At 46.7% G+C, this 27238-nt stretch overlaps 1 protein-coding gene across 4 annotated transcripts in view; it reads left to right on the forward strand.

Moving 5' to 3' along the window:
- INSR (insulin receptor) overlaps positions 1 to 27238 on the forward strand; it is a 141273-nt gene that overhangs the window by 63649 nt on the left and 50386 nt on the right. For all 4 annotated transcript variants that reach the window (XM_043466510.1, XM_043466512.1, XM_043466509.1 and 1 more), the window contains exon 3: positions 21659 to 21980. In XM_043466510.1, the coding sequence (XP_043322445.1) occupies positions 21659 to 21980 (322 nt within the window). The remainder of the gene's footprint in view (positions 1 to 21658; positions 21981 to 27238) is intronic.

Raw genomic sequence — 27238 nt, forward strand, 5'->3', positions numbered from 1 at the left:
AGGATGAGATTGTTGGATGGCATCACTGACTCAGTAGACATGAGTTTGAGCAAGCGCTGGGAGATGGTGAAGGACAGGGAAGCCTGGTGTGCTGCAGTCCATGGGGTCACAAAGAGTTGGACGCAACTTAGCAACTGAACAACACAGGCTACAAACCTCCAACACCCACTTCTGCACAAGTAAACTTCAGGCCCTTTCAAGGTTAAGCGTCTTATATCTTGCTGTGGTTGTGTATTTCTTTGCTTTTCTAAAAAAAGATATATTGATTTATTTTTGGCTCTGCTGGGTCTTCAGTGCAGTGTGAAGGTCGTGGGGTCTAGGGCATGTGCAGGCTTCAGTAGTTGTAGTTCGTGGGCTCTACAGAGAGGACTCAGTAATTGTGGTACATGGACTTGCTTGTTCCCCGGCATGTGGGATCTTCCCAGACCAGGGATCAGACTCGTCCCGTGCATTGGCAGATGGATTCTTAATCACTAGACCAGCAGGGAAGCCTGGTTGTATATTTCTTAACATGTGTAAAACTGTTACTCTTTTTTTAAAAAAAAAATTAGATTCTTGTTTTCTTATGTGTCACTGATGATGTCCTTGCCCGCTCTGGTCCTAACCTCGTTTTTCCCATAAGTGTGGTGGGTTTTAGGAATGCTTCTGTCACTCTGGCACAGAAGGGGCTACCCTTCACTTCTCAGATACTAGTGACAACAAGTCATGATGTGGCATCACCCCATGGCCCAGCCCATGGCCGAGGAGAACACTTAGCCCACATGAGGACATCGTTAGAAGCAGGTGCCACTGTTTGTGCAGTGCGTCATCTGTGCAGGGCTTTGGGGTCTGGCAGTGAATTCAGAAATGCAAGGTACCTGCTCTCCTACAGCCCACACTCCCATGGATCTGGTGGTAGTAAACACATCCACAGAGAGATGGACATGGTATTATAACTTCAGGTGGCAGTAAGTCCTGGAAGGAATTATGTTGGGGTGACAAGATGGGGTGAGCTGAGAGGCGTCACCTTTAGAATATAGAGGTTGGGGAATGGAACCTCTTTATTCTTTAGAATAAAGAAGTCTGAGACTAAGCTTTGAGCTTTAGACCAGTAGGAGGAAGGGGAAGCTGTCATGGGAGTCCTGGGGAGCAGAGTGAATTCTAGGTGCTCAGAACAGCATGTGCAAAGGCCCTGAGGTTGCCTGGGGATTTTGAAGGAATATATTTTCTTTTTTCTGTCTGTGCTGGACAGCTTGTAGGATCTTAGTTCCCTGACCAGGGATTGAACTTGGACCCTTGGTGGTGAAAGTGCAGAGTTCCAACCATTAGACCAACCAGGGAATTCGCTGGAACAGGTTTTTATTGCTTGGTTTTTCTGTGCCATGACTGAGGCACAGAATGGACCTCATAGCAACTCTATAGAGTGCCTAGGGATCTTCCATTTTATCAGTTCTAAAGGGGAAACCAAAGCTTGGAGAGGCTAAGACACTTACCCAAGAGCTTGGAGCCTGGGAGCCACAGAACCTACCTTGGATCTTACTCGATGGCCTAGTTTCTAACCACTGGCATGCCCAGCCCTAAATATTGGTAGAATCCCAAGTGGGATATAAAGACCATTTGTCTTCCATCCCTCTGTTAGACCACCCTCCCTCAGCTTGGCAGCTGCCTCCTCTGCCTTGCTCTGGGAGGGGTGGCTGTGTCTGGTACCAGTGGGCCAGCATTTATCTTGCCTCCCACCCACCACCATTTCCATGGCTCTGACCCTTAGTTTTTCATACATTTGAGACTTGTCTTCCAAAGCTGGTCAAGGGTAAGACGTTTGTGAATATGCATATGTGTGTGTGTGTGTGTCCCCCTAATTTGAATACAAAGTTTCTATTTGGATATCGGCTGTTTAATTTTTCAAGGTCGGCTCCCCCCCACCACAAAATGAAAAAATGCACTACATTTTATCTTTGCATCCTGTGGAACTCTGTGAATAATGGGCAACTGGGGATGAGGATTGCCAAGGAAACAGATAGGAAGGAAATTCAGGCTGTGTTGGGTGGGGGATGTCTATTTGAGCACAAAGGTGCACTTTTGATCTTGAGATTTCAAAGTGGGAAAGTCAAGGTGATGTGGGAGCAGGGGTGAGGAGTAAACCCAAGAAGGTCAAGTGCACAGTTCTTCCTGGCAGCTGCACTAGCTTCACATGGCCAGGATCAGCAATGTCTCAGAGGTGGGGTGTGTTGTCTTTCCCTTAGATCAGTCCCAAGAAGCAAAAGTTTGCAAGCCAAACACGGTGGTGGTTTTCTAGGGTGTGTAAGGGCAGGAAGAGGGTGGAGGCAGGTCTTCATCATAAATCCCTTTCCACGTTCAAGGCCCAACTCCTTGCAATGCTCTTTTCCTTAGCAGAGGGTGAGGACCCATAACTGGTAGACCTGTACTTTAGCTCAGCTTTGATCCTCTGCATGAGAATTTCTTTCTTTGCAAGCTCCAGGCCCCCCATCCAGCTTTCTTTTGGTGTCTGTGTGTGTACGTGAAGTGACTAAGCTATACTTCTTGTGTTGGGTCAGATTCGTCTTAGTTTGAGCCCGAAGTTGCTCGTGGCCCAAATTCTCAACCTTTCCTGGCGTTCCATAATCACAGGCCTTGGGGAGGAATGCATCCCATTGCCCTCCAATTATGGTTTCCTTAGGAGGCTATTAAATCTTGATTTCTGAGAGGAAAATTGGGCATCCCGTGTTTTCCCTTTCAAGCCCTAGTGTTCTGCTACTGTGGGTAAGCCTTTTTAGAAACTTCCAAGTGGTTTCAGAGGCCATCGAGATATCACTGGGAAGTGCAGTTATTTTACGATGGAGCTGGGCTTTAGAAACAGCATAGGGAGTGTTTTCTCTATTATTTTTATTGGAGTATAGTTGCTTTACAATGCCGTATAGCACAGTGAATCAGCTACACATTTCCATATATCCCCTCTTTTTTTGGATCTCCTTCCCATGTAGGTCACCCAGAGCATTGAGTAGAGTTCCCTGTGCTATACAATAGGTTCTCATTAGTGACCTATTTTATACCTAGTATCTGCAACTCCAATACGTTGGCCACCTGATATGAAGAGCTGACTCATTAGAAAAGACCCTGATGCTGGGAAAGATTGAAGGCAAAAGAAGAAAGGGTTAGCAGAGGATGAGATGGTAAAATAGCATCACAACTCAGTGAACCTGAATTTGAGCAAACTCCGGCAGATAGCAGAGGAGACAGAGGAGCCTGGCATGCTGCAGTCCATGGCGTCACAAAGAGTCAGACAGGAGTTAGGGATTGAATAATAACAACATAGTATCAATAATGTATATATGTCGGTCCCAATTTTCCAATTCATCCCACTCTCCCCTTCCCAACTTGACACTCATATGTTTGTTCTCTATGTCTGTGTCTCTATTTCTGCTTCACAAATAGATTCTCTGTACCATTTTTCCAGATTCCACATATATGTGTTAATATACGGTATTTGTTTTTCTCCTAATGACTTACTTCATTCTGTATGACAGTCTCTAGGTCCATCCATGTCTCTGCAAATGGCACAATTTCTTTTCTTTTCTTTTTTTGTGGCTGAGTAATATTTTATTTTGAGCCCTGCACAATTATTTTAGTCTGTTTCCTTTGGAGGAAGAGGTCAGTGTGGGGTTGATGGGAATGTGCAGAAATTGTGGGTTTGGATCTGTATGGACATGTAAAGGTGTTCAGCTGAGACCTTTCTGAGTTCAGCTATGGGGCTCCAGGAGGGCAGGGACAGCCCATTCCTTGCTACCTCCCATGTCTGGCCTGGGGCTGCCTGGCGAAGAGCAGGTATGTATGCATTTGCATTTGTTGAATTGGATGAAGCAAGGTGACAAGCTGGATTTGCAGGGTCAACCATCAGTCAAGATCAACAGTGATACTAAGTCCCAATCTGTCCCTCCCCCCATACCTGGCAGATTTGAGGAGCAACATGCAAACATGATGATGAACACAGTTTCCCCAAGAACACCTCAAGGGGGAGGAGACAAATGTTCTGGGGGCTTTAAATTTGATCACTTTGGGGACTTCCCTGGTGGTCTAGTGACTAAGACTCTGGGCTCTCAATGTAGGGGGCCTGGGTTCGAGCCCACACACCATAACTAAGAGTTTCAGGGCCAAAACTAAAGATCCCTTGTGACACAACTAACACCCAGTCACATAAATAAATAAACAATAAAAAATGTGGTTACTTAATCCATCCAAGCTGAGCGCCAAAGAATTGATGCTTTTGAACTGTGGTGTTGGAGAAGACTCTTGAGAGTCCCTTGGACTGCAAGGAGAGCCAACCAGTCCACCCTAAAGGAGATCAGTCTTGGGTGTTCATTGGAAGGACTGATGTTGAAGCTGAAACTCCAATACTTTGGCCACCTGATGCAGAGAGCTGACTCACTGGAAAAGACCCTGATGCTGGGAAAGATTGAGGGCAGGAGGAGAAGGGGATGACAGAGGATGAGATGGTTGGATGGCATCATCGACTCGATGGACATGGGTTTGGGTGGACTCTGGGAGTTGGTGATGGACAGGGAGGCCTGGCGTGCTGCGGTTCATGGGGTTGCAAAGAGTCGGACATGACTGAGCAACCGAACTGAACTGAATCCCTCTAATGCCCCTCCCCCATCCCATGTTAGAGATTGTTATAGCTATTTTACAAAGGAGACTGAGTGATCAGATAGCTGAAATTGTTGCTGAATTGTGGCTAGAGCTGATGACACCTTTGAATACCCTCCAAGGGACCAGTTGCTGGGCCAAGCACACTTCATGTATTATCCTGTCTGATGCTCAAGAGAGCCCAAGGTCCTATGACTGTCCTATGTATGCATGGTGGGACCAAAGCACAGAAAATGGAGTCACGTGACCAGGAAGTGGCTGCTTCCGCTCCAAACCCAGGTCTGCCTGACTCCATGCTTCGTTGTGCTCCACATGCAGGGTGATGTGAAGCTGTCGATCCCAGGTCTGATGGAAGAGCCTTGAGAGACCAGATTGAGACAATCTGAGCACATCACACGTTCCCCATCCCAGGCCTGGAGGTTGAGGGACCAGGGTGCTTGGTGGACGGTCCATCTGTCTATCAGCTTGATCACTCGACAAAGATGGAGAAGGGAGAACTGGAAGGACTAAGGCAAGGCAGAAGGCTCAGCCAGAAGGCATTTGGCTCTCTGGCTGTTCAGTGCAAGAAAGAAAACACTTTAGCTTTTGCAGAATAATCTGAGGAAATTAACAGGTTAGGCGTGTTCCAGCCCCCCTCCCCCCCACCATGAACTTGCTTGGAATATCAGCACAATTTGTTACAAAATGTTCTTGATTTGTAACTAAGCGTTCTTGTGCTGGTGCACTGATTTCTGTCTGTCTCCCCAGGAGGCGGTGGAACTGTGTGTGTTCTATTCACAGTCTCCTGTTCAGAGCTCTGGATGCTGCCTGCCTCTCTGCAGGAGCTCAAAGCTGTTGATCCAGGGACCTAGAAGGAAGACGGTGATAGGATTGGCAACACGGTGGGTGTTGCTCCCTAGTCAACTTTTTAATTGAGAAACTAAGAATTGGTAGTCAGAGAGCCTGTCTGTAAAGGTCAAAGGGTTTTCTAGGACATCTCCAGGGTGCGGGAAACAATCTACCTGTGAGTAAATACTGGCTGGAGAGCTGGTGTGGCTACTGTTGATCCTGGTGGGGAAAGAAAATTCCTCCATGGTCCTGTATGCATGTAAAAGAGACTTCTTATCAATGAGCTTTCCCCCCAAAAGGGGACTTCGTTTGAGAGCGGAAATGCTACTCATCTTTCTTAGAATGGTCTTAGAAGATACCTTGCATCCAGTCAGATGGACGAGCATTTTGCTGTTGTTGTTCAGTCGCTCAGTCATGTCTGACTCTTTGTGACCCCATGGACTGCAGCATGCCAGGCTTCCCTGTCCGTCACCATCTCCCGGAGTTTGCTCCAACTCCCGTCCACCGAGTCAGACAAGCATTTACACAGCTTTAATTTCCTTCATGCGTTTCTCCCAAGTGTGTGCCGGGGCTTGGCAGCATAAACAGAAGCAGAGTCAGGAAGTTCCAGGTGTACAAAGTGTTTACTGAGGTAGACGGAGGGCTGCAAAGTGGATCCAGAGAGCCAGTAAAGTCTGAGGGTCCAATGGCAAAGGGACAAACACATTCTTTTCATAAGTCAAAATAAACGTGGGCAGGAAATGGGTGCCCCCCAATCCGCATTGGAGAACTCCATCTTTTTGTAATAGAAGAGCCGTGTCTGAAGTTTATGCATGGGGGGGCGGGGGAGGGGGCGCCCAGGAATACCTGCTGGGCTCCTGGAATGGACACGCCACATGGAGCTTCTCGTTTCTTCTAGATGGAAAAATAAAGCAGCCAGGCTGGCTTCAAGAACCAACTCAATAAGGAAATGAGTCGAGTGTTGTGTCTCTTTGGTCACGATGGAATTTCAAATAGGTGTTTTTTCATTCTGACGAATGAGTCCATTTCACGGTGTCTCCACAGAAAGGCAGGACGTTCTCCTGTTTACTCTCGTCCTTCAGGAGTTGAGGATATTTTATCTGTTCCCTGTCACTCTGCTTAGACTCTGCCAGCCCGTGGGTGTAGCAGCTCCCGGGAAACTGGCTTCTGGTGACCTGTACATTATTCAAGACCACCGTGTTCTTGTTACTGGGAAGCCATCAGTCATATGAATGGACCTTTTTATAGTTGAGACTGTCCCCAGGGAAACCCTCCTTGCAATTCAGACCTTCCATGGTGACAGATTTCAGACTCTGACATTTCTCATTCCCACTCTGTTGTTCCCATGGATGCTATGGTTCTCTCTCTCACCTCTCCCCACTAGAAAATGGTTATACAAGATCCCAATGCTGGGAAAGATTAAGGGCAAGAGGAGAAGGGGGCGACAGAGGATGAGATGGCTGGATGGCATCATGGACTCAATGGACAAGACTCAATGGACAAGCAAACTCGGGGAGATGGTGAAGGACAGGGAAGCCTGGCATGCTGCAGTCCATGGGGTTGAAAAAGAGTCAGACACGACTTAACGACTGACCAACAGCAACAATTAACACAACATTGTAAATTAACTCTACTTTGATTTTTAAAAAAAAGAAAAATGGTTATACCTAATCCCAAAAATGACACAGAAAATGTAAACATGTGGGCAAATATCAACGAGAAAAATATGCATGGAATTCAAGGCAGCAGACATTATCAAGGAAAGGAAAGAGGTTTTGCATTAAGTGAAGGGACAATCTTTAAATGAGGGTCAGGTATGCATAGAACCAACTTCAGAGAACAAATTGCAGGAAATAAGAGAATTAAGAAACCTCAGGGGAGATACAAACAGAGCCTTGATCATGTAGATAAACCTCAATTAAGCAACAAGGAGTTTGAATAATATGGTTAATAAGATCATGGTAACAGATATGGGCTGGACTTCGTATTCTGCAAACAATACACATTTTAAAGTGCTCTTGGAATATTTAGAAAAACCAATCATCTGTTAAATCTCAAGGGGGAAAAAACCCCAATACTTTCCAAAAAGCAGACATTGAACTGTCTAATCTCTGGCTGTAAGTAAACATAACTGGAAATTAATTTTTAAAAGCTTAACCAAACAAACATTCAAGACAAGCTCCTACCATGTGATAATTAAAAACAATACATAACTCTTTTAACTTTGGTCAAAGACAGAACTCAGCACTGCAAGGATAGATGTTTTAGAAGACAGAGGAGATGTGAATACAGACTTAAATGATTAAATAGAGAAATCAGAGAAACGAGACAACGAATAATGAAACAAATCTACACAGGAAGAAGGAAATAATAAATTAGTGGGGACTCAGTGATTGGAAAACAAACAGAACTGACAATTTCAAAACTGGATCTTTTAGAGCTGCAATATGCAATAGGGTAGCCGTTAGCCACAGCAAAATTAACTCACAGTCACATCAGTTGGTTTCCAGCACTTGGTGGCTACATATGACTAGCAGTAGTAGTGTTAGTTGCTTAGTTGTGTCTGACTCTTTGCGACTCCATGGACTGTAGCTGGCCAGGCTCCTCCATCCATGGAACTCTCTAGGCAAGAATACTGGAGTGGACTGCCATTCCCTTATCCAGGGGATCTCCCTGACCCAGGAATCAAACCTGTGGCTCCTGCATTGTAGGCCGATTCTTTACTGTCTCAGCCACCAGGGAAGCCGCTGCTGCTGATGCTGCTAAGTCACTTCAGTCGTGTCTGACTCTGTGACCCCACAGACAGCAGCCCACCAGGCTCCGCCGTCCCTGGGATTCTCCAGGCAAGAGGGAAGCCCCTAGTGACTACCAAATTCCATAGTACAAATACAGATCTTTTCTGTCAGTGAAGACTGTTTATTGGGCAGTGCTATCTTAGCAGGAAGACTATAGTGTAACTAAGGGAAAAATATGTGGGAGGAATAAATATATATTAATAAAATAAAGACAGAACATGGAAATGTAACGAAACCCACGAAAAGATTATAAAGCCAACTCTGGTAATAAATAACTTGCAGAATATTATTAAAATAACCATTTACTGGTTTAAGTGCTTATCTTATTTAGATTAAGTTTTTAGTTTAGTTGATAGTTTGTGTCTGACTCTTTTGTGACCCCATAGGATTTCCCAGGCAAGAATACTGGAGTGGGTTGCCATTTCCTTCTCCAGGGGATCTTCCCAATGCAGGGATTGAACTTGTGTCTCCTGCATGGCAGACGAATTCTTTACCTCTGAGCCACCAGGAATTTAAGTTAGTCATTTCCTTTCACAAGAAATTAAAGTTCTGAATTTGCCCCTAAGAACAGCTATGCTTGAATCTCATAAGTTGTGCTCTTTTGTTGTTAATTTCTAAATAGCCTGTAAAAGTTACATTGACTCAAGAAGCAGTAGGCTAAAACTCAGTAACTTTTAAAAAGTCATTGCTACAGTTAATTGCCTAAAATGTATATGGATTTCATATATACATGAGGGAAATTTTCCAAAATATCCATAACAAACAAGGCACTTTAACAAGAGTAGTTTTAAGGAGCAGGTTGTGGGGGGGAGGGGCGGGGAGTTGAGGTGCGGGTTAGCAACGGGAGACACAGTCAATCATGTACAGAAGCCCTGACATCCTGGACTCACACTGCAGATCCAGATGGTCCATGTCTGAGTACCTAGCTTCTTTTCTTAGTTCTTCTTGTGAGTCTTCTGCACCTGCCCAAGGTGGAGACTTGGGAGTTATCCATGTTGATAAGCCTGATAACCCCACCTCCCCTGATGGCTTCAGAAGTCAGCCTCTTTCTCCCTGTTCTCTCTTGTCTTCTTTATCCAGCTACCAGAGAGCCAAAATATTGACCCTGAATGTGGATATGAAAGTGAAAGTCACTCAACCCCACAGACTGTAGCCCTCCAGGCTCCTCTGTCCATGGAATTCTCTAGGCAAGAATACTGGAGTGGGTAGCCATTCCCTTCTCCAGGGGATCTTCCCGACCCAGGGATCGAACCCAGGTCTCCTGCATTGGCAGGCAGATTCTTCTTTACCATCTGAGCCACCAGGGAAGCCCGAATGTGCATCTGGTGGTACCTTTTTCTGGCTGAAGCCCAGGAGGGCTTCTTTGGCTCCTCCCGCGATGCGAAGTCCAAGCCCCTCGGCTCCCTAACTGTCCTGTCTGGCCCGATGTCTCACACCTTTTCCTCTGTACTTTGCCCTTCATCAGCTCTGAACTCTTTATACTTAAAGGCAGCCCTGATGATTCACACATTTGCACGTACTGTCCCTCTCCTGCTGGGTAAAACCAGTCACCTGATTCCCTCTTTTTTTTTTTCTCCCTGTGAGTTTTTCTGTGCACCTACTGTGTGTGCATGGTACTGGGATGCAGTAATAAACCTCCCCTTCTCAGGACTTCCCCGGTGTCTCAGAAGCTAAAGAGTCTGCCTGCAGTGCAGGAGATCCAGGTTCGATCCCTGGGTCGGGAAGATCCCCTGGAGAAGGGAATGGCAACCCACTCCAGTATCCTTGCCTGGGGAATCCCACGGACAGAGGAGGCTGGTGGGCTACAGTCCATAGAGTCCCAAAGAGTTGGACACAACTGACTATATAACACTTTCACTTTTCACTTTCTTGTGGCTTGCCTGTCTCTTTTGTGTATCCTAGGAAAGAAGCGATAATGTCTCCATCCCTTTCTGCAACCCAGTGCCAGGAAGGGCCCACATTCAGGTGGGCCAGAGTAAGAAACACCATGAATTAAACCCGCAGTGTATCCATGCTGCCGCATCCGGTCCTAGTCTCCCTGGGAGACCTGGGTTCCAACGGGTCCTGCTGCTTGCTAGCTGAACTGGCATTTATGTGCTTCAGTGTCTCCATCTATAATGGTGGTGGTTGTTCGAATAATAGTGTTAATAAGAGCTTATTAACTGATATAGGTTGAATGGAATATACATCTTAAAGTGTATTCACGTGGAATGGGGTGGGGGTGGGGGGACATTAGAGAATGCCCATTCACCGCTTGGGTCTACAGGAATCGCAAGCAAAGGTGTGCTGCGTGCTTAGCTGCTCAGTCATGTCTGACCCTTTGCGACCCAATGGGCTGTAGCCTGCCAGCCTTCCATTCCTCTGTCCATGGAATTCTCCAGGCAAGAATAGTCCAGTGGGTTGCCATGCCCTTCCTCCAGGGGATCTTCCCAGCCCTTGGATTGAACCCAGGTCTCCCGCGTTGCAGGATTCTGAGCCACCGAGGAAGCCCAAGCAAGCGTAGGTGGACATCTTCAAATGTGGGGGCGAGAGGGAACATTGGTTGGAGGACACTCCGAAAACAAACCTTGTAAGTTTTCTTAGGAATGTAATTTATGAGCATGGTGTTTGGTATTCTGGGCGCGTGGAGGGTAGGGTCCGAGAAGAGTGCGGACTCTCCTTGCCACACCCCCTAGCCCCCAATTTGGCAGATTTTACTGTTGGACCCTGGAGAGCCGATGCCCCTCTCTGGGCCCCTCCCAAGTGAGGCCTGGGGCCAGGGCTCCCCTCGGCCCCGGGCGCTGCCTGCCACGCGGTGACCCGATCTCCTCCCGGGCACACGCCCAGTTCAGCGCGCGGCCCAAGCCACCCGGCGGCCGCTTGAGGCGGTCCGCACACTCGGTTTCTCCTTTTCTTTAATTTCTTCCAAACTTCCATCCTCTGCGGGCCTGCCCTGGAAGGTTTGCACCCTCGAAAGGGTCCCCTTCCTGGGGCCCCCGGCGCTGACCGCCCGGCGGCGGTCACAGCCAGAGCGCCAGTCGGGCTAGCCGAGCCCCGCGCGCCCGGGGGGCGGGGCCAGGGCCCCAGCAGCACGCCCGCCCATTGGCTGAGCGCTAGGGCGGCGCTGAGGCTGCCGCCACCGCCCGGCCCGGATTCCACGGAGCGGAGCTCACCTCGGGCTTTGTGCTTCTCTGCTAGGGCCAGCTTGCGGGGGGCGGGGCTTCTCCCACCGTGGTTCCACCCCTCATGAACACACACACACATAGCTGTTTGGAACCAACCAATCTTGAGGCTGCCGTAGCGGGGAGCCCCTCCCCCCCCGCCCCCGCCACCTCGCCCGCCCCTTGAGGCTCCGCCTTCCTCTGCAGGCGCCGTATTTCTGCGACAAGCTCCGCCACTCAATTCCAAACGCATCTGGGAAGATATTCGCGCGGGCGGGGGCGGCATTGTCGGAGGAGGAAAGTGAAGCGGGTTGCGGGGTGGGGGGCTGCTTTGCTTCAAGAACGCTAGCTCCTGCCGGTCGCGGCTTCTCAAGAAGCGCAGACCCGAAAGGGCGTCTGGACAGTTGACCATCTAGCTGTCAAAAGTCACTCAGTTCCCCCATCCCACCGTTAAAATAACTGGATTCCAAGGGAGGAATTTACCGAGAAGGTGCTGCCCGCGCCCGGGGGCTTCGGAGACTCGAACCTCCGCTGTCAGAGTCTGGGGAGGACGCGAGGGAGAACGTCGTAGGATGGACTTTAAGGAGTTTATAAAATTCACACTTTCAGGGAGGGCCACGGGGCCCTGTGGTTAATGTGTCCGCCGGTCTATGACGCCACTCTTCCCTTTGGAAATTTCTGGAAAGCAGTAATTTTTGGAATAATAAATCGAGGTTTTTTTTTTTTTTTTTTAACTATAGGCTTTGGAAAGGAGGGCAATGTAGCAAAATGCTATTAACATATGATGTGATATGGAAAAATTTAATAGTGGGTTTTTTTTTAAGTTTTCTTTTTACCATATAACGTCTTAATTGAGAAAAACCAAGTCGATTTGAACTTAAAAAGGCAAAGAAACCAAAAGTGGCTGTATTTTTATAAGTATGTCATTTACCTCTTGGTTTTTGTCCCACTATTTCAGCTTTTAACCTTACTTGGATATAAATCGGTAACTTTTAATTTGATGTAGTTTACAAGTTGACAGAAAAGTCTCAAGAATTGTACCAAATCCACTAGTTTTACTTCTTTGATTTTATTATCTGTCTCGTGGATTTATATATATATAAATAAATAAATAAACAGAGATTACCCCTCCCTGAATCAACCGAGAGTCAGAGGCAGGCAGGTGCAGTGTTCCTTTGCCTTTAATTCCTTGGGGATTATATTCTAAGAACAAGAAAACGCTCTTACACAACCGTGGTACAATGTTTAAAATCAGGACATTAACACTGATGCAATATTTGAATCCACAATCTATTAAATAAATTTCATCCCTTGTCCCAGTGTTGCCTGTCCTCAATAATATTACTTCCTGTTCCTAGTCCAGATTCCAATCTTGGAAAACACTTGGTAGTCAGTTACTTTGATTGTTGATTTTGTACTAAGGCAAAAAAAAAAAAAAGATCCTAAGAGAAAACTTTGTAAAGCTCTCTCAGATGTCTGTCAGCTTTTCTGATAGTCACTAGCGGAATATTTGGGAGTAGAGTGATATAATGGATCAAAACCCTTTCTTAATCATCTAGCAGAGTTTTTTTTTAATGTACTTTTATTTTTAAATTTTTATTGAAGTATTGTTAATTTACAGTGTTGTGTTAGTTTCAAGTGTCCAGCAAAGTGATTCAATTATACTAAAAAATGTATTTTTAAATAGTTGGCAATTTCAGAAGGGCGTACCCATACATAGGAAAAATGAAAAATCAACTTGTGCTTATATGTGAGTATGCCGCTACCCACCCTCTACTTCATCCACATTTCCTTTTCCACAAGAAGTCATGGGGCTCATTTCCTGTGTCCCTTCCAGGGGTACATATGTCACATTCATCCTTTTCTTTCCCCCTCATTTGAAAATGTAATTTACATGCAGCAGAATTCATGTGTTTCAGTGTGATGTTCTGTGGGATCCTTGTTCCCTGACGAGGGATCAAACCCGTGCCCCCTGCATTGGAAGTCTTGGAGTCTTAACCACTAGACCTCCAGGGAAGTCTCATTTTGACTGGTTATTGGGCTTCCCTGGTGGCTCAGATGGTAAAGAGTCTGCCCGCACTGCAGGAGACCCGAATTCGATCCCTGGGTCAGGAAGATCCCCTAGAGAAGGGAATGGCAACCCACTCTAGTATTCCGTGGACAGAGAAGCCTGGTGGGCTACAGTCCAGGGAGTGGCAGAGAGTCGGACACAACTGAGCGACTAAGACTTTTTTCTTTATGGTCATGTAACCACCACTATAGTCAAGATGTGGGACGGTCTGGTCACTCCCCCACTCCAAATTTCTCTCTGTTGCTTGCAGTCAGCCTTCCCCAGTTCCAGCCCCTGGTTACCACTGATGTGTTCGTTGCCCCTATAGTTTTGCTTTTTCCAGGATGTCACATAAAGGGAATCATAGAATGTATACCTTTGGAGACTAGCATTTTACACTCAAAATGATGCAGTTGAAATTCATCTCCATGCCATGGGAATCAGCAGTTAAATTTTAAACAATATATTTTTTTGGAGGAAAGTTGCTTTACAATGGTGTGTTAGTGTCTGCTCTACAACAAAGTGAATCGGCTATATGAACGCGTGTGTGTGTGCGCGCGTGTGTGCTCAGTCATGTGCTTTGCGACTCCGTGGACTGTAGCCTGCCAGGCTCCTCCATCCATGGAATTCTCCAGGCTAGAGTACTGAAGTGGGTTTCCTACTCTAGGGACCTTCCTGACCCAGGGATTGAAATTGTGTTTCTTACATCTCCTGAATTGACAGGTGAGTTCTTTACCACTAGTGCCGGCTGGGAAGCCCCATGTATACATATATTCCCCCTTCTTTTTATATTTCCTTCCCGTTGAGGTCACCAGAGAGCGCTGAGTAGAGTTCCCTGTAGTATACAGTAGGTACTCATTAGTTACCTATTTTATACTTAATTGTGTTTATATGTCAATCCCAAAGAAAAAAAAACAAATGTCAGATATTAACGCATGTATGTGGAATCTAGAAAAATGGTACAGATGAACATATTTGCAAAGCAGAAACAGAAAACAAATGTATGGACACCAGGGGGAAAACGGGTGGTGATGGTGGGAGATTTGGATTTGATTCTTCTTTGACTGCTCTCTAGAGTTCATTGTATGGAGATACAATGTTTATCCGTTCCCCAGTTGTGAGGGATATTTAGTTTGGTTTCCAGCTTTCAGTGATGACGAATGTAGCCACCGTAGACATTCCCATGAGGGTCTTTCTGTGAACCTAAATGTTCTGCTTTGTTCTTCACTTCACCGGGGTAAACCCCTAGGTTCTGTGGTAAGGATCAGAAGTATATGTTTCACTTTATAAGAAATAACCAAACTGTTTCCCAAACTAGCTGTCCATTTCAGAGTCCCACAATGTATGTCTCTTTCTTTTTTCCACTAACAAGCTATATTCTTTAGATGATTTTTTCCCCTTAATGCTATCTTGGAAGTGATTCCAACATTAAAATACATCAAGCTGACTCCATTTTCACTGCTGTGTACTATTCCACCTCTTTGATCCACATTAATTTGTCTACACAGTCTCCTGTCTTGGACCTTTATGTTGCTTACAGGCTTTTGCTGTTGTAAAGCCCAATGGCTGATGTCCTGTGGGGCACAGAATATCCTTGTCTGGGTGTCTAGGTGCACATATGTCTGCAGGATAATTACTAGCAGTAGGTATACTGGGGTCAAATTGCACCTGCCTCCTTTGCTTCATACCACCCCTTTCTCTCTCTTTCTCCCTTTTTCTGTTTTTGGCTTCTCTGGGTCTTGGTTGTGTCATGGGGGCTTTTCTCCCGTTGTGGGGTGTAGTTGTGGCGTAAGGGCTTTGAGCACACAGTTGTGGCACATGGGCTTAGTTGACCCCATGGCATGTGGGCTCTTAGTTCCCCGGCCAGGGTTTGAACTGGCATCCCCCGCATTGGAAGGCAGATTCTTAACCACTGGACCACCAGGGCAGTCCCCCATATCACCTGTCTTAACCCAACTGAGATTTCTGTAGATTTCTCTCTGGAGAAAGAGTCATTTGGTCAGGAGCCTTCCACTTTACTTCAGGAAGTTCAACCGGAGGAGGCCCTCTTGCGGTTTGTTTAGAATTCACTTTTCAACCTTCTCAGTGGGGTGGAGTGAAAAAGCCACTTGAGGTGAAAGTTTCAGGAAGGTAGTGGCTGTTTCTGCTCTAGTGAAGTTGGAGGCCAGGAGCTTTTGGAAATTTTAGGGGGAATTGGGAGGATATTGGGGCCAGCAGCCCGAGGCAGCTAGGGTGGGAGGGTGGGGGACGGGAGATGGGTGAACAAGGAACCTGTGTGTTTGGAAGGGGGAGTTCTGGGTGGATTTTCCATTACACACGAGTCATGAACCTGTCCTGGGAAAGTCCACAGCTCCTGGGCTTCTTGGCATTTTCTTGAAAAGCCTGCCATCCTCTCTGGAAGGAGCAGCCTGGAGGGGAGGGCATGACATTTTGAGCCAGGGCTGCTGTGTGTTGCGGACTCATTTGGTATCTATGAACGGGGGCCGGGCAAGGGGCACAGGGAGCCGACAGTCAGACTCCTCCTCCATTCCCATCTTGCCAAATGCCTGGTTTTCATAATTCAACCTGGGTCGGGGGATGGGGGTGGGGGGAATCACCAGTGGCACTTCTGTTAAATAAGATAAAGTACTTGGAAACAGAATGGAAGACACCCAGAGCTGGCTTATTGTTATCAGAATATAGTCTTCAAAAGTTAAAAAACACAACTCTTATCCAAAAAAACAAACAAATCCCCCAACCAACCAGTCAAACAAACGAAAAAGAATACCAGGCAGCACTTTTAACCCTTTAGCAAGGGCACTAGCCGGGATGGTAAAGCCAAAGCATTTGTCATCACTAAACCAGGATCACAAAGGTAGATATGAGGACGTTAATGTCCTAGGGGCAATAAACCTGTCATCATTGCAGATTATTTCTTCTCTGGGATAAGAATGATTTACAATATATCCATCTCTAAGGTAACATCTGGCTTTGGAGTTGAGGCCCTAACAGAAATAGTAAATCAATCACAGGTAAGTTTCACGGGGGAAGGGGTTGGCAAATGATCCAGCACGTTGCCTGCTTGTGTAAATAAAGTTTTATTGGACACAATGTGTTTGTACCCATAGGTCTCCTCTGAGACTGTCTTCACAGAGTGCACTTGTTGTGGCCGGAACATATGGCCCAAACATTTGCTTTGTGACCTTCTGTGGGAAAATCTTGCCAGCTCTTTTGCTGGAGAAGGAAATTGTTCTCAGGTGGACCTCGTAGGCAGGGCTCCAGAAGAAGACTGAATGGCTCTGTGGGCAGCCTCTGGCCTTGTGTGTGAGCTTCGGGTCATTTTTTTCTGAGCATTGTCTAGGCAGGAAGGTTTATGTGTCTGGGAAGTTTTTGGTAGGTCTTTGCCGACAGCTCTTTTGAGCCGAAGTGCTGACCCTCAGAGGCAGCCCCAGCCCAGGAGACAGACTCCTTCCTGCTCACACGTGTGCTTTTCCAGAGGGTGGAGTCTTCATGGATCCTAGACAATTGTCTGCCTTCTGTATTGCTTCCTGCCATTGAGTTCCTTCGGTTCCTGTGGACAGATTATTAATAATGATGAGAATACTATTGCCCACAATAACTGCTATCAAATCTACACTTGCCTATCAAATAATCCAGTGCCTTGCCCACATCCCTTCTTTTAGGTGTGAGAAAGAGTTAAGAGGTTGTTATCATCCCCATTTGACAGACAAGAAAACTGAGGCTGTCATGGGTTCTTTACAAAAACCTTTGTAGCATGCCTGTGGGTGGAGAACTGTATGAGGGTCACTCCTGACTGGGTGGACCCTGTGGATGCCTGTTTCATTGTTTAAACCTAGGAGTATCGTGTTCAGAGCCAAAAGATCGAAGTTATGGCTTTCGCCCTGCTGGGGCTCAGCTGAGTAAAAGTCTCCTTTGTGAGATGGAGATAATGTTACTTACCTGCTCTCCCTGCTGGAGTCTTTATTATAATTAAGTAAGACTCTAATACTCCAATACTTTGGCCACCTGATGCAAAGAGCTAACTCATTGGAAAAGACCCTGATGCTGGGAAAGACTGACAGCAGAAGGGGACGACAGAGGATGAAATGGTTGGATGGTATCATCAACTCAATAGACATGAGTGTGAGCAAACTCAGGGAGATAGTGAAGGACAGGGAAGCCTGACATGCTGTAGTCCATAGGGTCCCTAAAAGTTGGACAGGACTGAGCAACTGAACAATAACAAAGAATCTAATGGGGGGTATGTAAACCCTAAAGAGCCTCCATAGACATTGGTGGGTTAACTCCATCCTGCTCCTGTTACAGTTTCTTAGTTCTTTCTGGATCCACACAGAAAAATCAGATGATGCACCTGGGCACAGATGCTCCAAATTTTCCATGTAATTAAAAAAATAATAATATTTATTTATTTATTCTTTACTGTGCTGGGTCTCCACTGCTTCATGAGCTTTCTCCAGTTGCAGTGAGTGGGGGCTACTCTCTAGCTCCAGTGCACAAGCTTCTCATTGCCGTGGCTTCTTGTTGCAGAGCACGGGCTCCGGGGTGCATGGGCTTTAGCAGTGGTGGTGCACTGTCTTGGTTGCCTCGAGTTATGTAGAACCTTCCCCGATCAGGGATCAACCCTGTGTCCCCTACACTGGCAGGCAGATTCTTAACCACCAGGGAAGTCCCTTCACATCTCTTATTCAATGGCTTCCCTCCCCCTCGACATCTTTGGATTGTGACAATCTTGGGAAGAATTAAAATTCCAGAAAAATTTGCCTAAGAACCCCTTGCAAAGCTTGGATTTTCCCCCTTCTTGACCTATAGGATTGATTTTCATTGTATAAGCTTCAGCAGCTACAGTTATTCAAGCTCATCTTATTGTGTATAGACATTTTCCTCCTTTTTCAGTTGTAGTCAAGCACCCATTTGGGGAAGAGCATGGCAACCCACTCCCACTCCTAGAGAATCCCATGGACAGAAGAGCCCGGTGGGCTACAGTCCGTAGGGTCACAAAGAGTTGTACACGACTGAAGTGACTTAGCACACACGCACGCAAGCACCTATTGGTGATGCTGTCAGTGGGAATTCTGCCTCTGTTAAAAAGGAGATTCTGACACCTGCTGTAACATGGATCAACTTTGAGGATGTGTTGTGGTTTAGCTGCTAAGTCACGTCTGATTCTTTGCAACCCCGTGGGCTGAAGCCCCACCAGGCTCCTTTGTCCATGGGATTTCCCAGGCAGGAATACTGGAGTGGGTTGCCATTTCCTTCTCCAGGGGTTCTTCTCAACCCAGAGATCGAAACTCCATCTCCTGCATAGGCAGGTGGATTCTTTACCACTGAGCCACCAGGGAAGCCCTAACGACGTGATGCTCAGTGAAATACGTCAGACACAAAAGGACACACACTGTCTGATCCTGCTCATTGGAGGTCCCGAGAAGAGTCAGATCTATAGAGACAGGAAGTAGATGGTGAGGGTCAAGGGCTAGGGGAGGGGATGGGGGGGGGGTCTGTGTTTCTTGGAGACAGTTTCAGTTTGGAAAGGCGAGAACGTTCTGGGGATAGTTGTACAACAGTGTGAATGTACTTAATGCTACTGAGCTGTGTGCTTGCAATTGGTTAAGATGGTCAGTTTTATGCATATTTTGCCACGATTTAAAAAAAAAAATTGTTCCTTGTTGCACTCACCACACTCAGCAGCCACAGGGAAGTGGCTACCGTGTTGGACAGCACAGATCAAGATGATTTCCGTCAACACAGAAAATTCCACCCGACACTGATCCTTACGTGGAAATGTAGCTTCAGAGGCCTTTTAAGTTTCCTGGGTCTGGTCGGTGTCCACGTGGGCCGTAATGTTCACTGCAGCTCTCAAGGGGCCTGGGGATTTGGGGGTGAAGAACATGTCCCAGCTTCCAAACCGTGTTTTGAGCTATGCAGGAAGTGAGCAAAGAAGGCATCCTTGGGGAACAGGCTCTGCTTGTGGCCTCAGGGGAACCATCGGTCCAGGGACAAATTTGCTGGCAGCCTGGGAAGGGAAGGCTGGTCATGGAGGTCCAGGCCAGATACTGAGGGACTAAAATCAGGGGCAATCATGAAGTCATGAGTAGTGAGATGTCAGGAGAAAGAGTGTGTTACAAGCTGCTGGAGAACGCCAGAGTGGAGTCCAGCCTTCAGTGGACAAGTTCAGTTGCATCAAATAAGAAACTCCAGGCATAGAAATCCAAGTACAGTTCCTGCCCCGTTCATCACCTCCTGCAGGTCACAGCAGAAATACCACCTCCACTTACCTTCGGCACAGTGCTTGCTGTGTATGCAGTTATACTTCTTTTTTTTAATTTAAAAATTGTTATTATTATTTTTGGGCTATGCTAAATCTTCAGTGTGGAGTGCAGGCTTTCTCTAGTTGCAGTGCACAGGCTTAGTTGCCTTACCACGTGTGGGATCTTAATTCCCCAACCAGGGGTTGAACCTGCATCCCTTGCACTGGAGGGTGGATTCTTAAACACTGGACGACAGGAAAGTCCCTGCAGTTATACTTTTAAATAATGAATATGCCTTCTCCATTAGACTCGTGGTCCTAAAGGCAAACTCTGTGGCCAATGTGTTCCCACAGGGGTTGTAAATATCTGGATCAGTGTAAGCAAATGTGCGTTGAAGCACAAATGAACCTTTGGGACATTTGCTTAATCTCCTCTCACCTCAGTTTCCTCATTGTAAAATGGAGAAAATGTAGATCAGGATATATCTGTTTGTACCAGTATGGCAGCTACGTGCAGGAGCAGACTTGCTCGAGGCAATTGTGTAATTTTCAGGAAATGTGCAGACTGCTTCTTAAACAAGCTGGTAATTCTGTTTGTTTCTAGCCTTTTTTTTTTTTTAACTTTATTGGAGTACAGTTGCTTTAGAGTGTCATGTTAGTTTCTACAGTACAGCAAGGTAAATCGGCTATACATATACACATATGCCCTCTTTCATGGATTTCCTTCCCCATTAAGGTCACCACGGAGTCCTGAGTAGGGTTCCTTGCGCTGCATAGTGGGTTCTCATGCGTTACCTATTTTATACACAATATCAATCGTGTGGAAGTGAAAGTGTTAGTCACTCAGCCATGTCCGACTTTTTGAGACCCCATAGACTGTAGCCTGCCAGGCTCCTCTGTCCATGTAATTCTCCAGGCAAGAATACTGGAATGGGTTGCCATTTCCTCCTCTAGGTTATCTTCCCAACCCAGTGATTGAACTCGGGTCTCCCACATTGCAGGCAGATTCTTTACCATCTGAACCACCAGGGAAGCCCTGGTGTATATATGTCAATCCCAGTCTCCCAGCAAGCTGGTATTAAAATTTAAATAACATCAACTTATAATTAAATTATGTTAAAAAGCAAAGAAAATAAATACTTTGTACTTACCACTTCCTAATCATCTCAGTACCTTTTTCTATGATTGTGTTTTTGAGGTTGTTTGCTACTACTGTTTCTATGTGATTGGATGTATTATTTAATGCTGTGCTGTTGTAGATCTCTCTCTGGCTTCACATGCAGTAACTTTAGGTGGGGTAGCTTGAAAAGGACCCTGATGAGAATATTTACACCATGGAAATTGGCCAGTGCTCTAAAGCAAGAGGTTCTCTGCCCCACTCAACGAAGAAGTTGTTAAACGTTTAAGAGCACATCACTGGTTTGGGGGCTGAAACGAGTTAATAGTTATGCCTGGGAGTTGGGACATCAGAAACTAGCATTTTTTAAAACACATATTTATTTATTTTGAGCTGTGCTGGGTCTTTGTTGCCATGTGGGCTTTTTCTCTAGTTGTGACAAGCGGGGGCTCCTCTGTAGTTGTTCTACATCGGCTTCTCATTGTGGTGGCTTCTCTTGTTGCAGAGCATGGGCTCTGGGGCGCACCGGATTCAGTAGTTGTGGCAAACGGGCTCAGTAGTTGCAGCTCCTGGGCTCTAGAGCACTAGCTCAGTAGTTGTGGAGTGCAGACTTCGTTGTTCCTTGGCACGTGGGATCTCCCTGGGCCAAGGATGGAACCCGAGTCCCCTGCGTTGGCAGGCGGATTCTTTACCACTGAGCCACCAGGGAAGTCCAGAAATTTGTATTTTTAATCAGCAGGCAACATGTGCTATAGAAGTGAGCCGGAGCTGACATGATTTTGTTTGGCTTGCACTTCCTCCTCTCGAGTTGCTGTCGCGGCGTTGGGTAAAGCCATTGACCCGCTGTTTTCTTTCTCTCTCCAGTGTGTCCGACCATCTGTAAGTCACATGGCTGCACCTCTGAGGGTCTCTGCTGCCACAGCGAGTGCTTGGGCAACTGCTCAGAGCCAGACGACCCCACCAAGTGCGTGGCCTGTCGCAACTTCTACCTGGACGGCAGGTGCGTGGAGACCTGCCCGCCCCCTTACTACCACTTCCAAGACTGGCGCTGCGTGAACTTCAGCTTCTGCCAGGACCTGCACAACAAATGCAAGAACTCTCGGAGGCAAGGCTGCCACCAGTATGTCATTCACAATAACAAGTGCGTCCCCGAGTGCCCCTCTGGCTACACGATGAATTCCAGCAAGTGAGTCCTGAGTGTGGGTTCCAAGGGGGTGGAGGGCAGGTTGTCAAGAGGGAAAGGAGCATGGCTGGTAGCACCACCTGTTAAAATTGTGTGAGAAGCTAGAGTTGATTGGCTATGAGCGAGGAAGCTGCTGATGATGAGTGACACAGTTGGGTCTCTCAGATGCCATTCTGGCCTCCTGGTTTTGGGCACTGGCCTTTGGAGAGGAAATCAATGACCTTTCTGTCACAAAGGGCCAGATAGTAAATATTTTTGGCATCTTGCATACCAAAAATTGAAAGCTTTCTGTGCTTATCATTGGAAACAGAAGTCCTTAGTTTCATATACAGTCCTTTATATGGCCTGATTGCTCCCACTGATGGAACTGTCCATCACAACCCAGGTCAGAGCTCAGATTTTTTAAATGTTTTCTCCAAACTGGATCTGGATCGTATCCTGAGGTTAGCCTGGAGTGCAAGGAAGAAGGACTCAATTCTAGATTATTCTCAAGGCTTTGTTGTCTTTTGAAGGACAATACCATCAAACCATTTCCTACTATTTGGGTGAGAAAAAGCAGGGTTTTCTCTCCCCAGGGGTGAGTCAGATTTCCTCCCCACACCTCAGACTTTTTGTTCACACTGTTAGCTTTTCAGATGAGCTATTTTGGGGGCTTGGGGCTGGAACAGAGTTTAAAAAAAATCCGTTTCCTGGTTTTTGTGTTGAGGGTCTGAGAAAAAAAAAGCCACAAAACAACACAAAAACAAATCAGAGATAGATGCACGTCGAGGGGCCTTGAGCTGACCTGCTTACGTAAAACATCTTCCCTCTTCAGACTTGGAAATGAGCCAAGTGAGAGTGTTCTGGTGGGAAATTTTATTTCCCTGGGTGGGGAGGGTGGGAAGGAAAACAACCTTTATTCTGGATCCTAGGAGCTGCTCTCTGAGTGTTTGTGAAACCTGCAAGTACAATATGTTTTGTTTCACTGTTTTTGATAAAACCTATCAAGTGGCTTTGTGGACCAAAAATAGGCTCCTATAAATCACCTTTGCATTCCAGACAGAGCTATTTTTTTCTTTTTGGGGGCCAGTTTATCAGTAAGATTGGGAAAATGACCATGTTCCTCATGATTTATTTTTTTTTTCATGTTTGAAATAAAGCAACGATATCAACATCTTCCACTAAAAGACACTGGCTTTAAATAGAAGAAGGTTGTTGTTTTTTTTTTTTTCTGATCATAACAAAGATATGAAAAATAGAGCAACTTCCTTTGATGTTTTCCTGATGGGAGTGGCCCCAGGATTGAAGCCCCAGGAAATTAATGTCTTGTCCCATGATGCTTGGGACCTCTACTGAATGAAAGAGGGGAAAGAGAGGGATGTTAATGATGACCCATTCTGGCAGTAGCTGAGGGCTGCCCAGGTGTTGCTAGTGGTAAAGAACCCGCCTGCCAATGCAGGAGACATAAGGGACCTGGTTTTGATCCCTGGGTCGGGAAAATCCCCTGGAGGAAGGCATGGCAACCCAGGCCAGTATTCTTGCCTGGAGAATTCCATGGACAGAGGAGCCTGGCGGGCTACAGTCCATGGAGTCGCAAAGAGTTGGACATGACTGAAGCGACCTAGCAGTCGCAACATGGCAGTATGTTACTTTGTCAGTTAAAAAAAGTTTTTTTCCTTCTGAAGCTTTTATTTTGTGGAAGACTTCAGTGCTGTCATGTTTTCTTATGTGGTTTGATATCAAATGGGGCCAGATATGTTTTCTTTCTTTCTTGTGGCTTTATCTGGGAAGTCGTTCTTGATGTTTTTATAGCAGAGGACTGTGAACCCATGTGGGTTCATTATATTCCATCCATGGTCACTCCAAGATACCTGGTAGGGTGCACTTTAGTGAGATGAGGAGTATTAGATATTTGGGGTGCATATTAAGGGTGTGATGGGTATGGGGCATCCCTGTCCGTCCCCCCACCCCACCCCCTGCCCACCTTCTAGAATTCTCTGCCTCTTGATCTTTGCATGGCTGGTTTCTCCTGGTCACCCAGGGCATCACAACTTAAAATTCACTTCCTTTGAGACTTCTTTCCTGTGTGACCACCCTGCCCGAATTAACCATCTGGCTACTCTTTGGCACATCTCTCCATTTTAACACTTTTCATGCTCTTTACCACTAGCTGATATTTTCATCATCCGTTTGTTAATTTTCGCCAATGAGACCATATGCTTCAGAGATGTATCAGCTAGCTCTTTCTGTGTAACAAACCTCTCCAGTACTTTGTAACTTGTAACAGCACTCATTTATGGTTTCTATTGATTTTGTGGGTTGACCAGAGGTTTATCTGGCTCGGCATGGGTCGGCTCTGATGGGATGGTACAGCCTAGCCTCTCGTACCCTGCATGGGCAGCTGGGGCCTCTCTCCATGTGTAGCCAGGAACAGCAGGCTTTAAACTGTGTAAGTTCTTCAGCCACTGCAGTGTCGCATGTGCTAATGCCTCATCAGCCAAAGCAATTCAGAGGGCCACGCCCAGATTCCATGGATGAGGAGGCAGGCTCCACTTCTTGGCTGGAAAAGGATGTGTGGATTTCCTACAGGGGAAGTCGGTTGTTTGTTCACTTGTGTGTGCCTGTGGTTTACAACCAGCATTGGCAAAGGGCCAGATAGTAAATATTTTCCGCTCTGAGGGCCATATGGTTGCGGCTACTCTAGCCTTATAGAGTGATAATGGTCATAGATGGTACTCAAACCCATGGGTGTGTTCTGATACACTGCAAGTAACAACAACAGGTGGCCAGCTGGAGTTGACCCGTGGGCCGTAGTTTGCTTATCCCTGGCCCAGAGGATCATCTGTCACATGATAAGTGCTCAGTGAATATTTGTAGAACCAACAAAAGAACCCAAACATTTGCTCATTATTCTGTTTCCACCCCAGCTGCTCTGACACCAGCTGGGTGTACTACAATAGATGTCAACATCAACCACCTGGAGTTGGCATCGGACCCACAAGTTAAAGGCTTGGTCCTCCACCAGACTGAATTTACTTCACATGCCAGCCACAGTTTTGGGGTCCCCAGGGCAGCCACGTGGGCACTAGTGGTAAAGAACCCACCTGCCAATGCAGGAGACGTAAGAAACGCCGGTTTGATCCTTGGGTTGGGAAGATCCCCTGGAGGAGGGCATGGCAACTCACTTCAGTATTCTTGCCTGGAGAATCCCATGGACAGAGGAGCATGGTGGGCTACAGTCCATGGGATCGCAAAGAGTCAGACATGACTGAAGCGACTTAGCACACACGCATGCAAGAGCACCCACACATCTGGTTGGTTGGCTATAAATTTTGAGGCTCCCACAAACCCACTGGGTTCAATAACTTGCTGGGGCAACTCACAGAGCTAAAAGAAAAAGGCTGTTGGTTCAAGCCTATGGATGGTAGCACCCTGGGTTAGGGATGCCTACAGAGCTCACCTAAGCACACATCACCTGTAGCAAGCTCTGCAGACACTGCCCCCAGAGGGGGCCCTATTTATGGCCGGGCCAACTCTTGTTGTGCTTCAGCAAGAAATCATCAGGGAACTTTAAGGAACAAGGTTTGTTATTCACAGGTCCTGGAGGGCCACACAGTGAGGTTGTGGGAAGGGGGAAGGAAGAAGGGAGAGAGACACACAGAGAGGAAAAGAGAGAGGGGGAAAGAGAGAGACAGAGAGTCAGAGAGAGAGGAAAAGAGGGGGAGAGAGGAAGGGAAAGAGAGGAAGTGGCCCTTGGGAGGTCTGCTTTTCTTAGGGTCTGAGGGTGGAGTGTCTGGGGTTTGATGGCTTCACTCTGGTGAATTTAAAGCTCAAGAGCGGGAATTGGGGCACAGGAAGAGAGAGGCAGTGTCCGTCAAGTGGTCAGTTATCTAGGTTCCTCAGGGCTTTCTGAAAGAGGGACCTTCAGGGGTGGGGGCAGCCTTGTTCCTTATCTAGTTGTTTTCATTACATTTTACTCAAGACAGATGTCTTTTGAAATAGATGCCTCAGCAGTCAAAACGCTTCATGTCAGGCACTTACAATTACAACTTTATTATTAAGGAGGCACAGAGGATGAGGGCTGGGAGAGTTCCAGACGCAGGGCTCCCATCCCCTCGTGGAATCAGAAGCATCATCCTTACAGCACAGCTGTATGCTCACCAGCCAGAAAAATGGACTGAGTTGGTGTCCAGAGTTTTTCTTGGGATTCTGTTATGTAGCTGTGATCAATTGAATCACTGGCCATGGATTTGAGCTCCATCTCCAGCCTCCTTCTCTCTCTGGAGGTCAAAGCGATGAGGCAACCCTCCAAATCACACATTTGATCTTTCTTGTGACCAGCCCTCATCCTGAAGCAACTAGGGGTCACTGCTTCATTAGCACAACAAAGATGTTTCTATCACTCAGGAAATTCCAAGGCTGTTGAAGCTCTGTGCCAGGAGCTGGGCACCAGATGTGTTCTTTATTATACCACCATGACAAAGATCCTCCTGCAAAATTGAGTAGGAAGCGGTGTAGAAATAACAAGGGTAGCAATGATAACCACTAGTAAAAAGTGATCATCATAGCAAAGGACTAATGGTTTTTGTTTTCTATGTGCCAAGTACTTTAGATGGCATGTATCATTCAGTCATTAAGTTCTCATCACCACCTGCCCTGTGAAGCAGACATTCTTATCGTCTCTATTGCACAGCGTGTGTGCCTGCTAAGTCACTTCAGTCATGTCCGATTCTTCGCAATCCGGTGGACAGTAACCTACCACTCTTCTGTCCATGGAATTCTCCAGGCAAGAGTATTGCAGTGGGTTGCCATGACCTCCTCCAGGAGATCCTCCCAACCCAGGAATCGAACCCAGGTCTTCTGCACTGCAGGGAGTCTCCTTCATTGCAGATGGACTCTTTACCAACTGAGCCACCAGGGAAGCCCCAAAATACTGGAATGGGTAGCCTATCCCTTCTCCAGTGGATTTTCCTGATCCAGGAATCAAACCGAGGTCTCCTGCATTGCGGGTGGATTCTTTCCCAGCTGAGCCACCAGGGAAGGTCAAACCCCACCCAAAACAGCAGATATTCCACCACCTTGCAGTAGCAGCCTGACTACCACTAGCTGGGGTAAAATCATTAGCTCTGCATAATTGGTCACTACGGTTATGTCAGGAGTCCCATTAGTTCCTTGTAATAGTGTGAGTTCTGTCTCCAGGGTAGAACATGATTCTCCATGGGGTACAGTGGGAAGCCCCTCTCTTTGGGGTAAGGTAGGAGCCCCATCATTTTGGCATGAGT

The sequence above is a fragment of the Cervus canadensis genome, chromosome 4 (genome assembly GCF_019320065.1).
Source record: "Cervus canadensis isolate Bull #8, Minnesota chromosome 4, ASM1932006v1, whole genome shotgun sequence".
In the NCBI taxonomy this organism is placed as follows: Eukaryota; Metazoa; Chordata; class Mammalia; order Artiodactyla; family Cervidae; genus Cervus; species Cervus canadensis.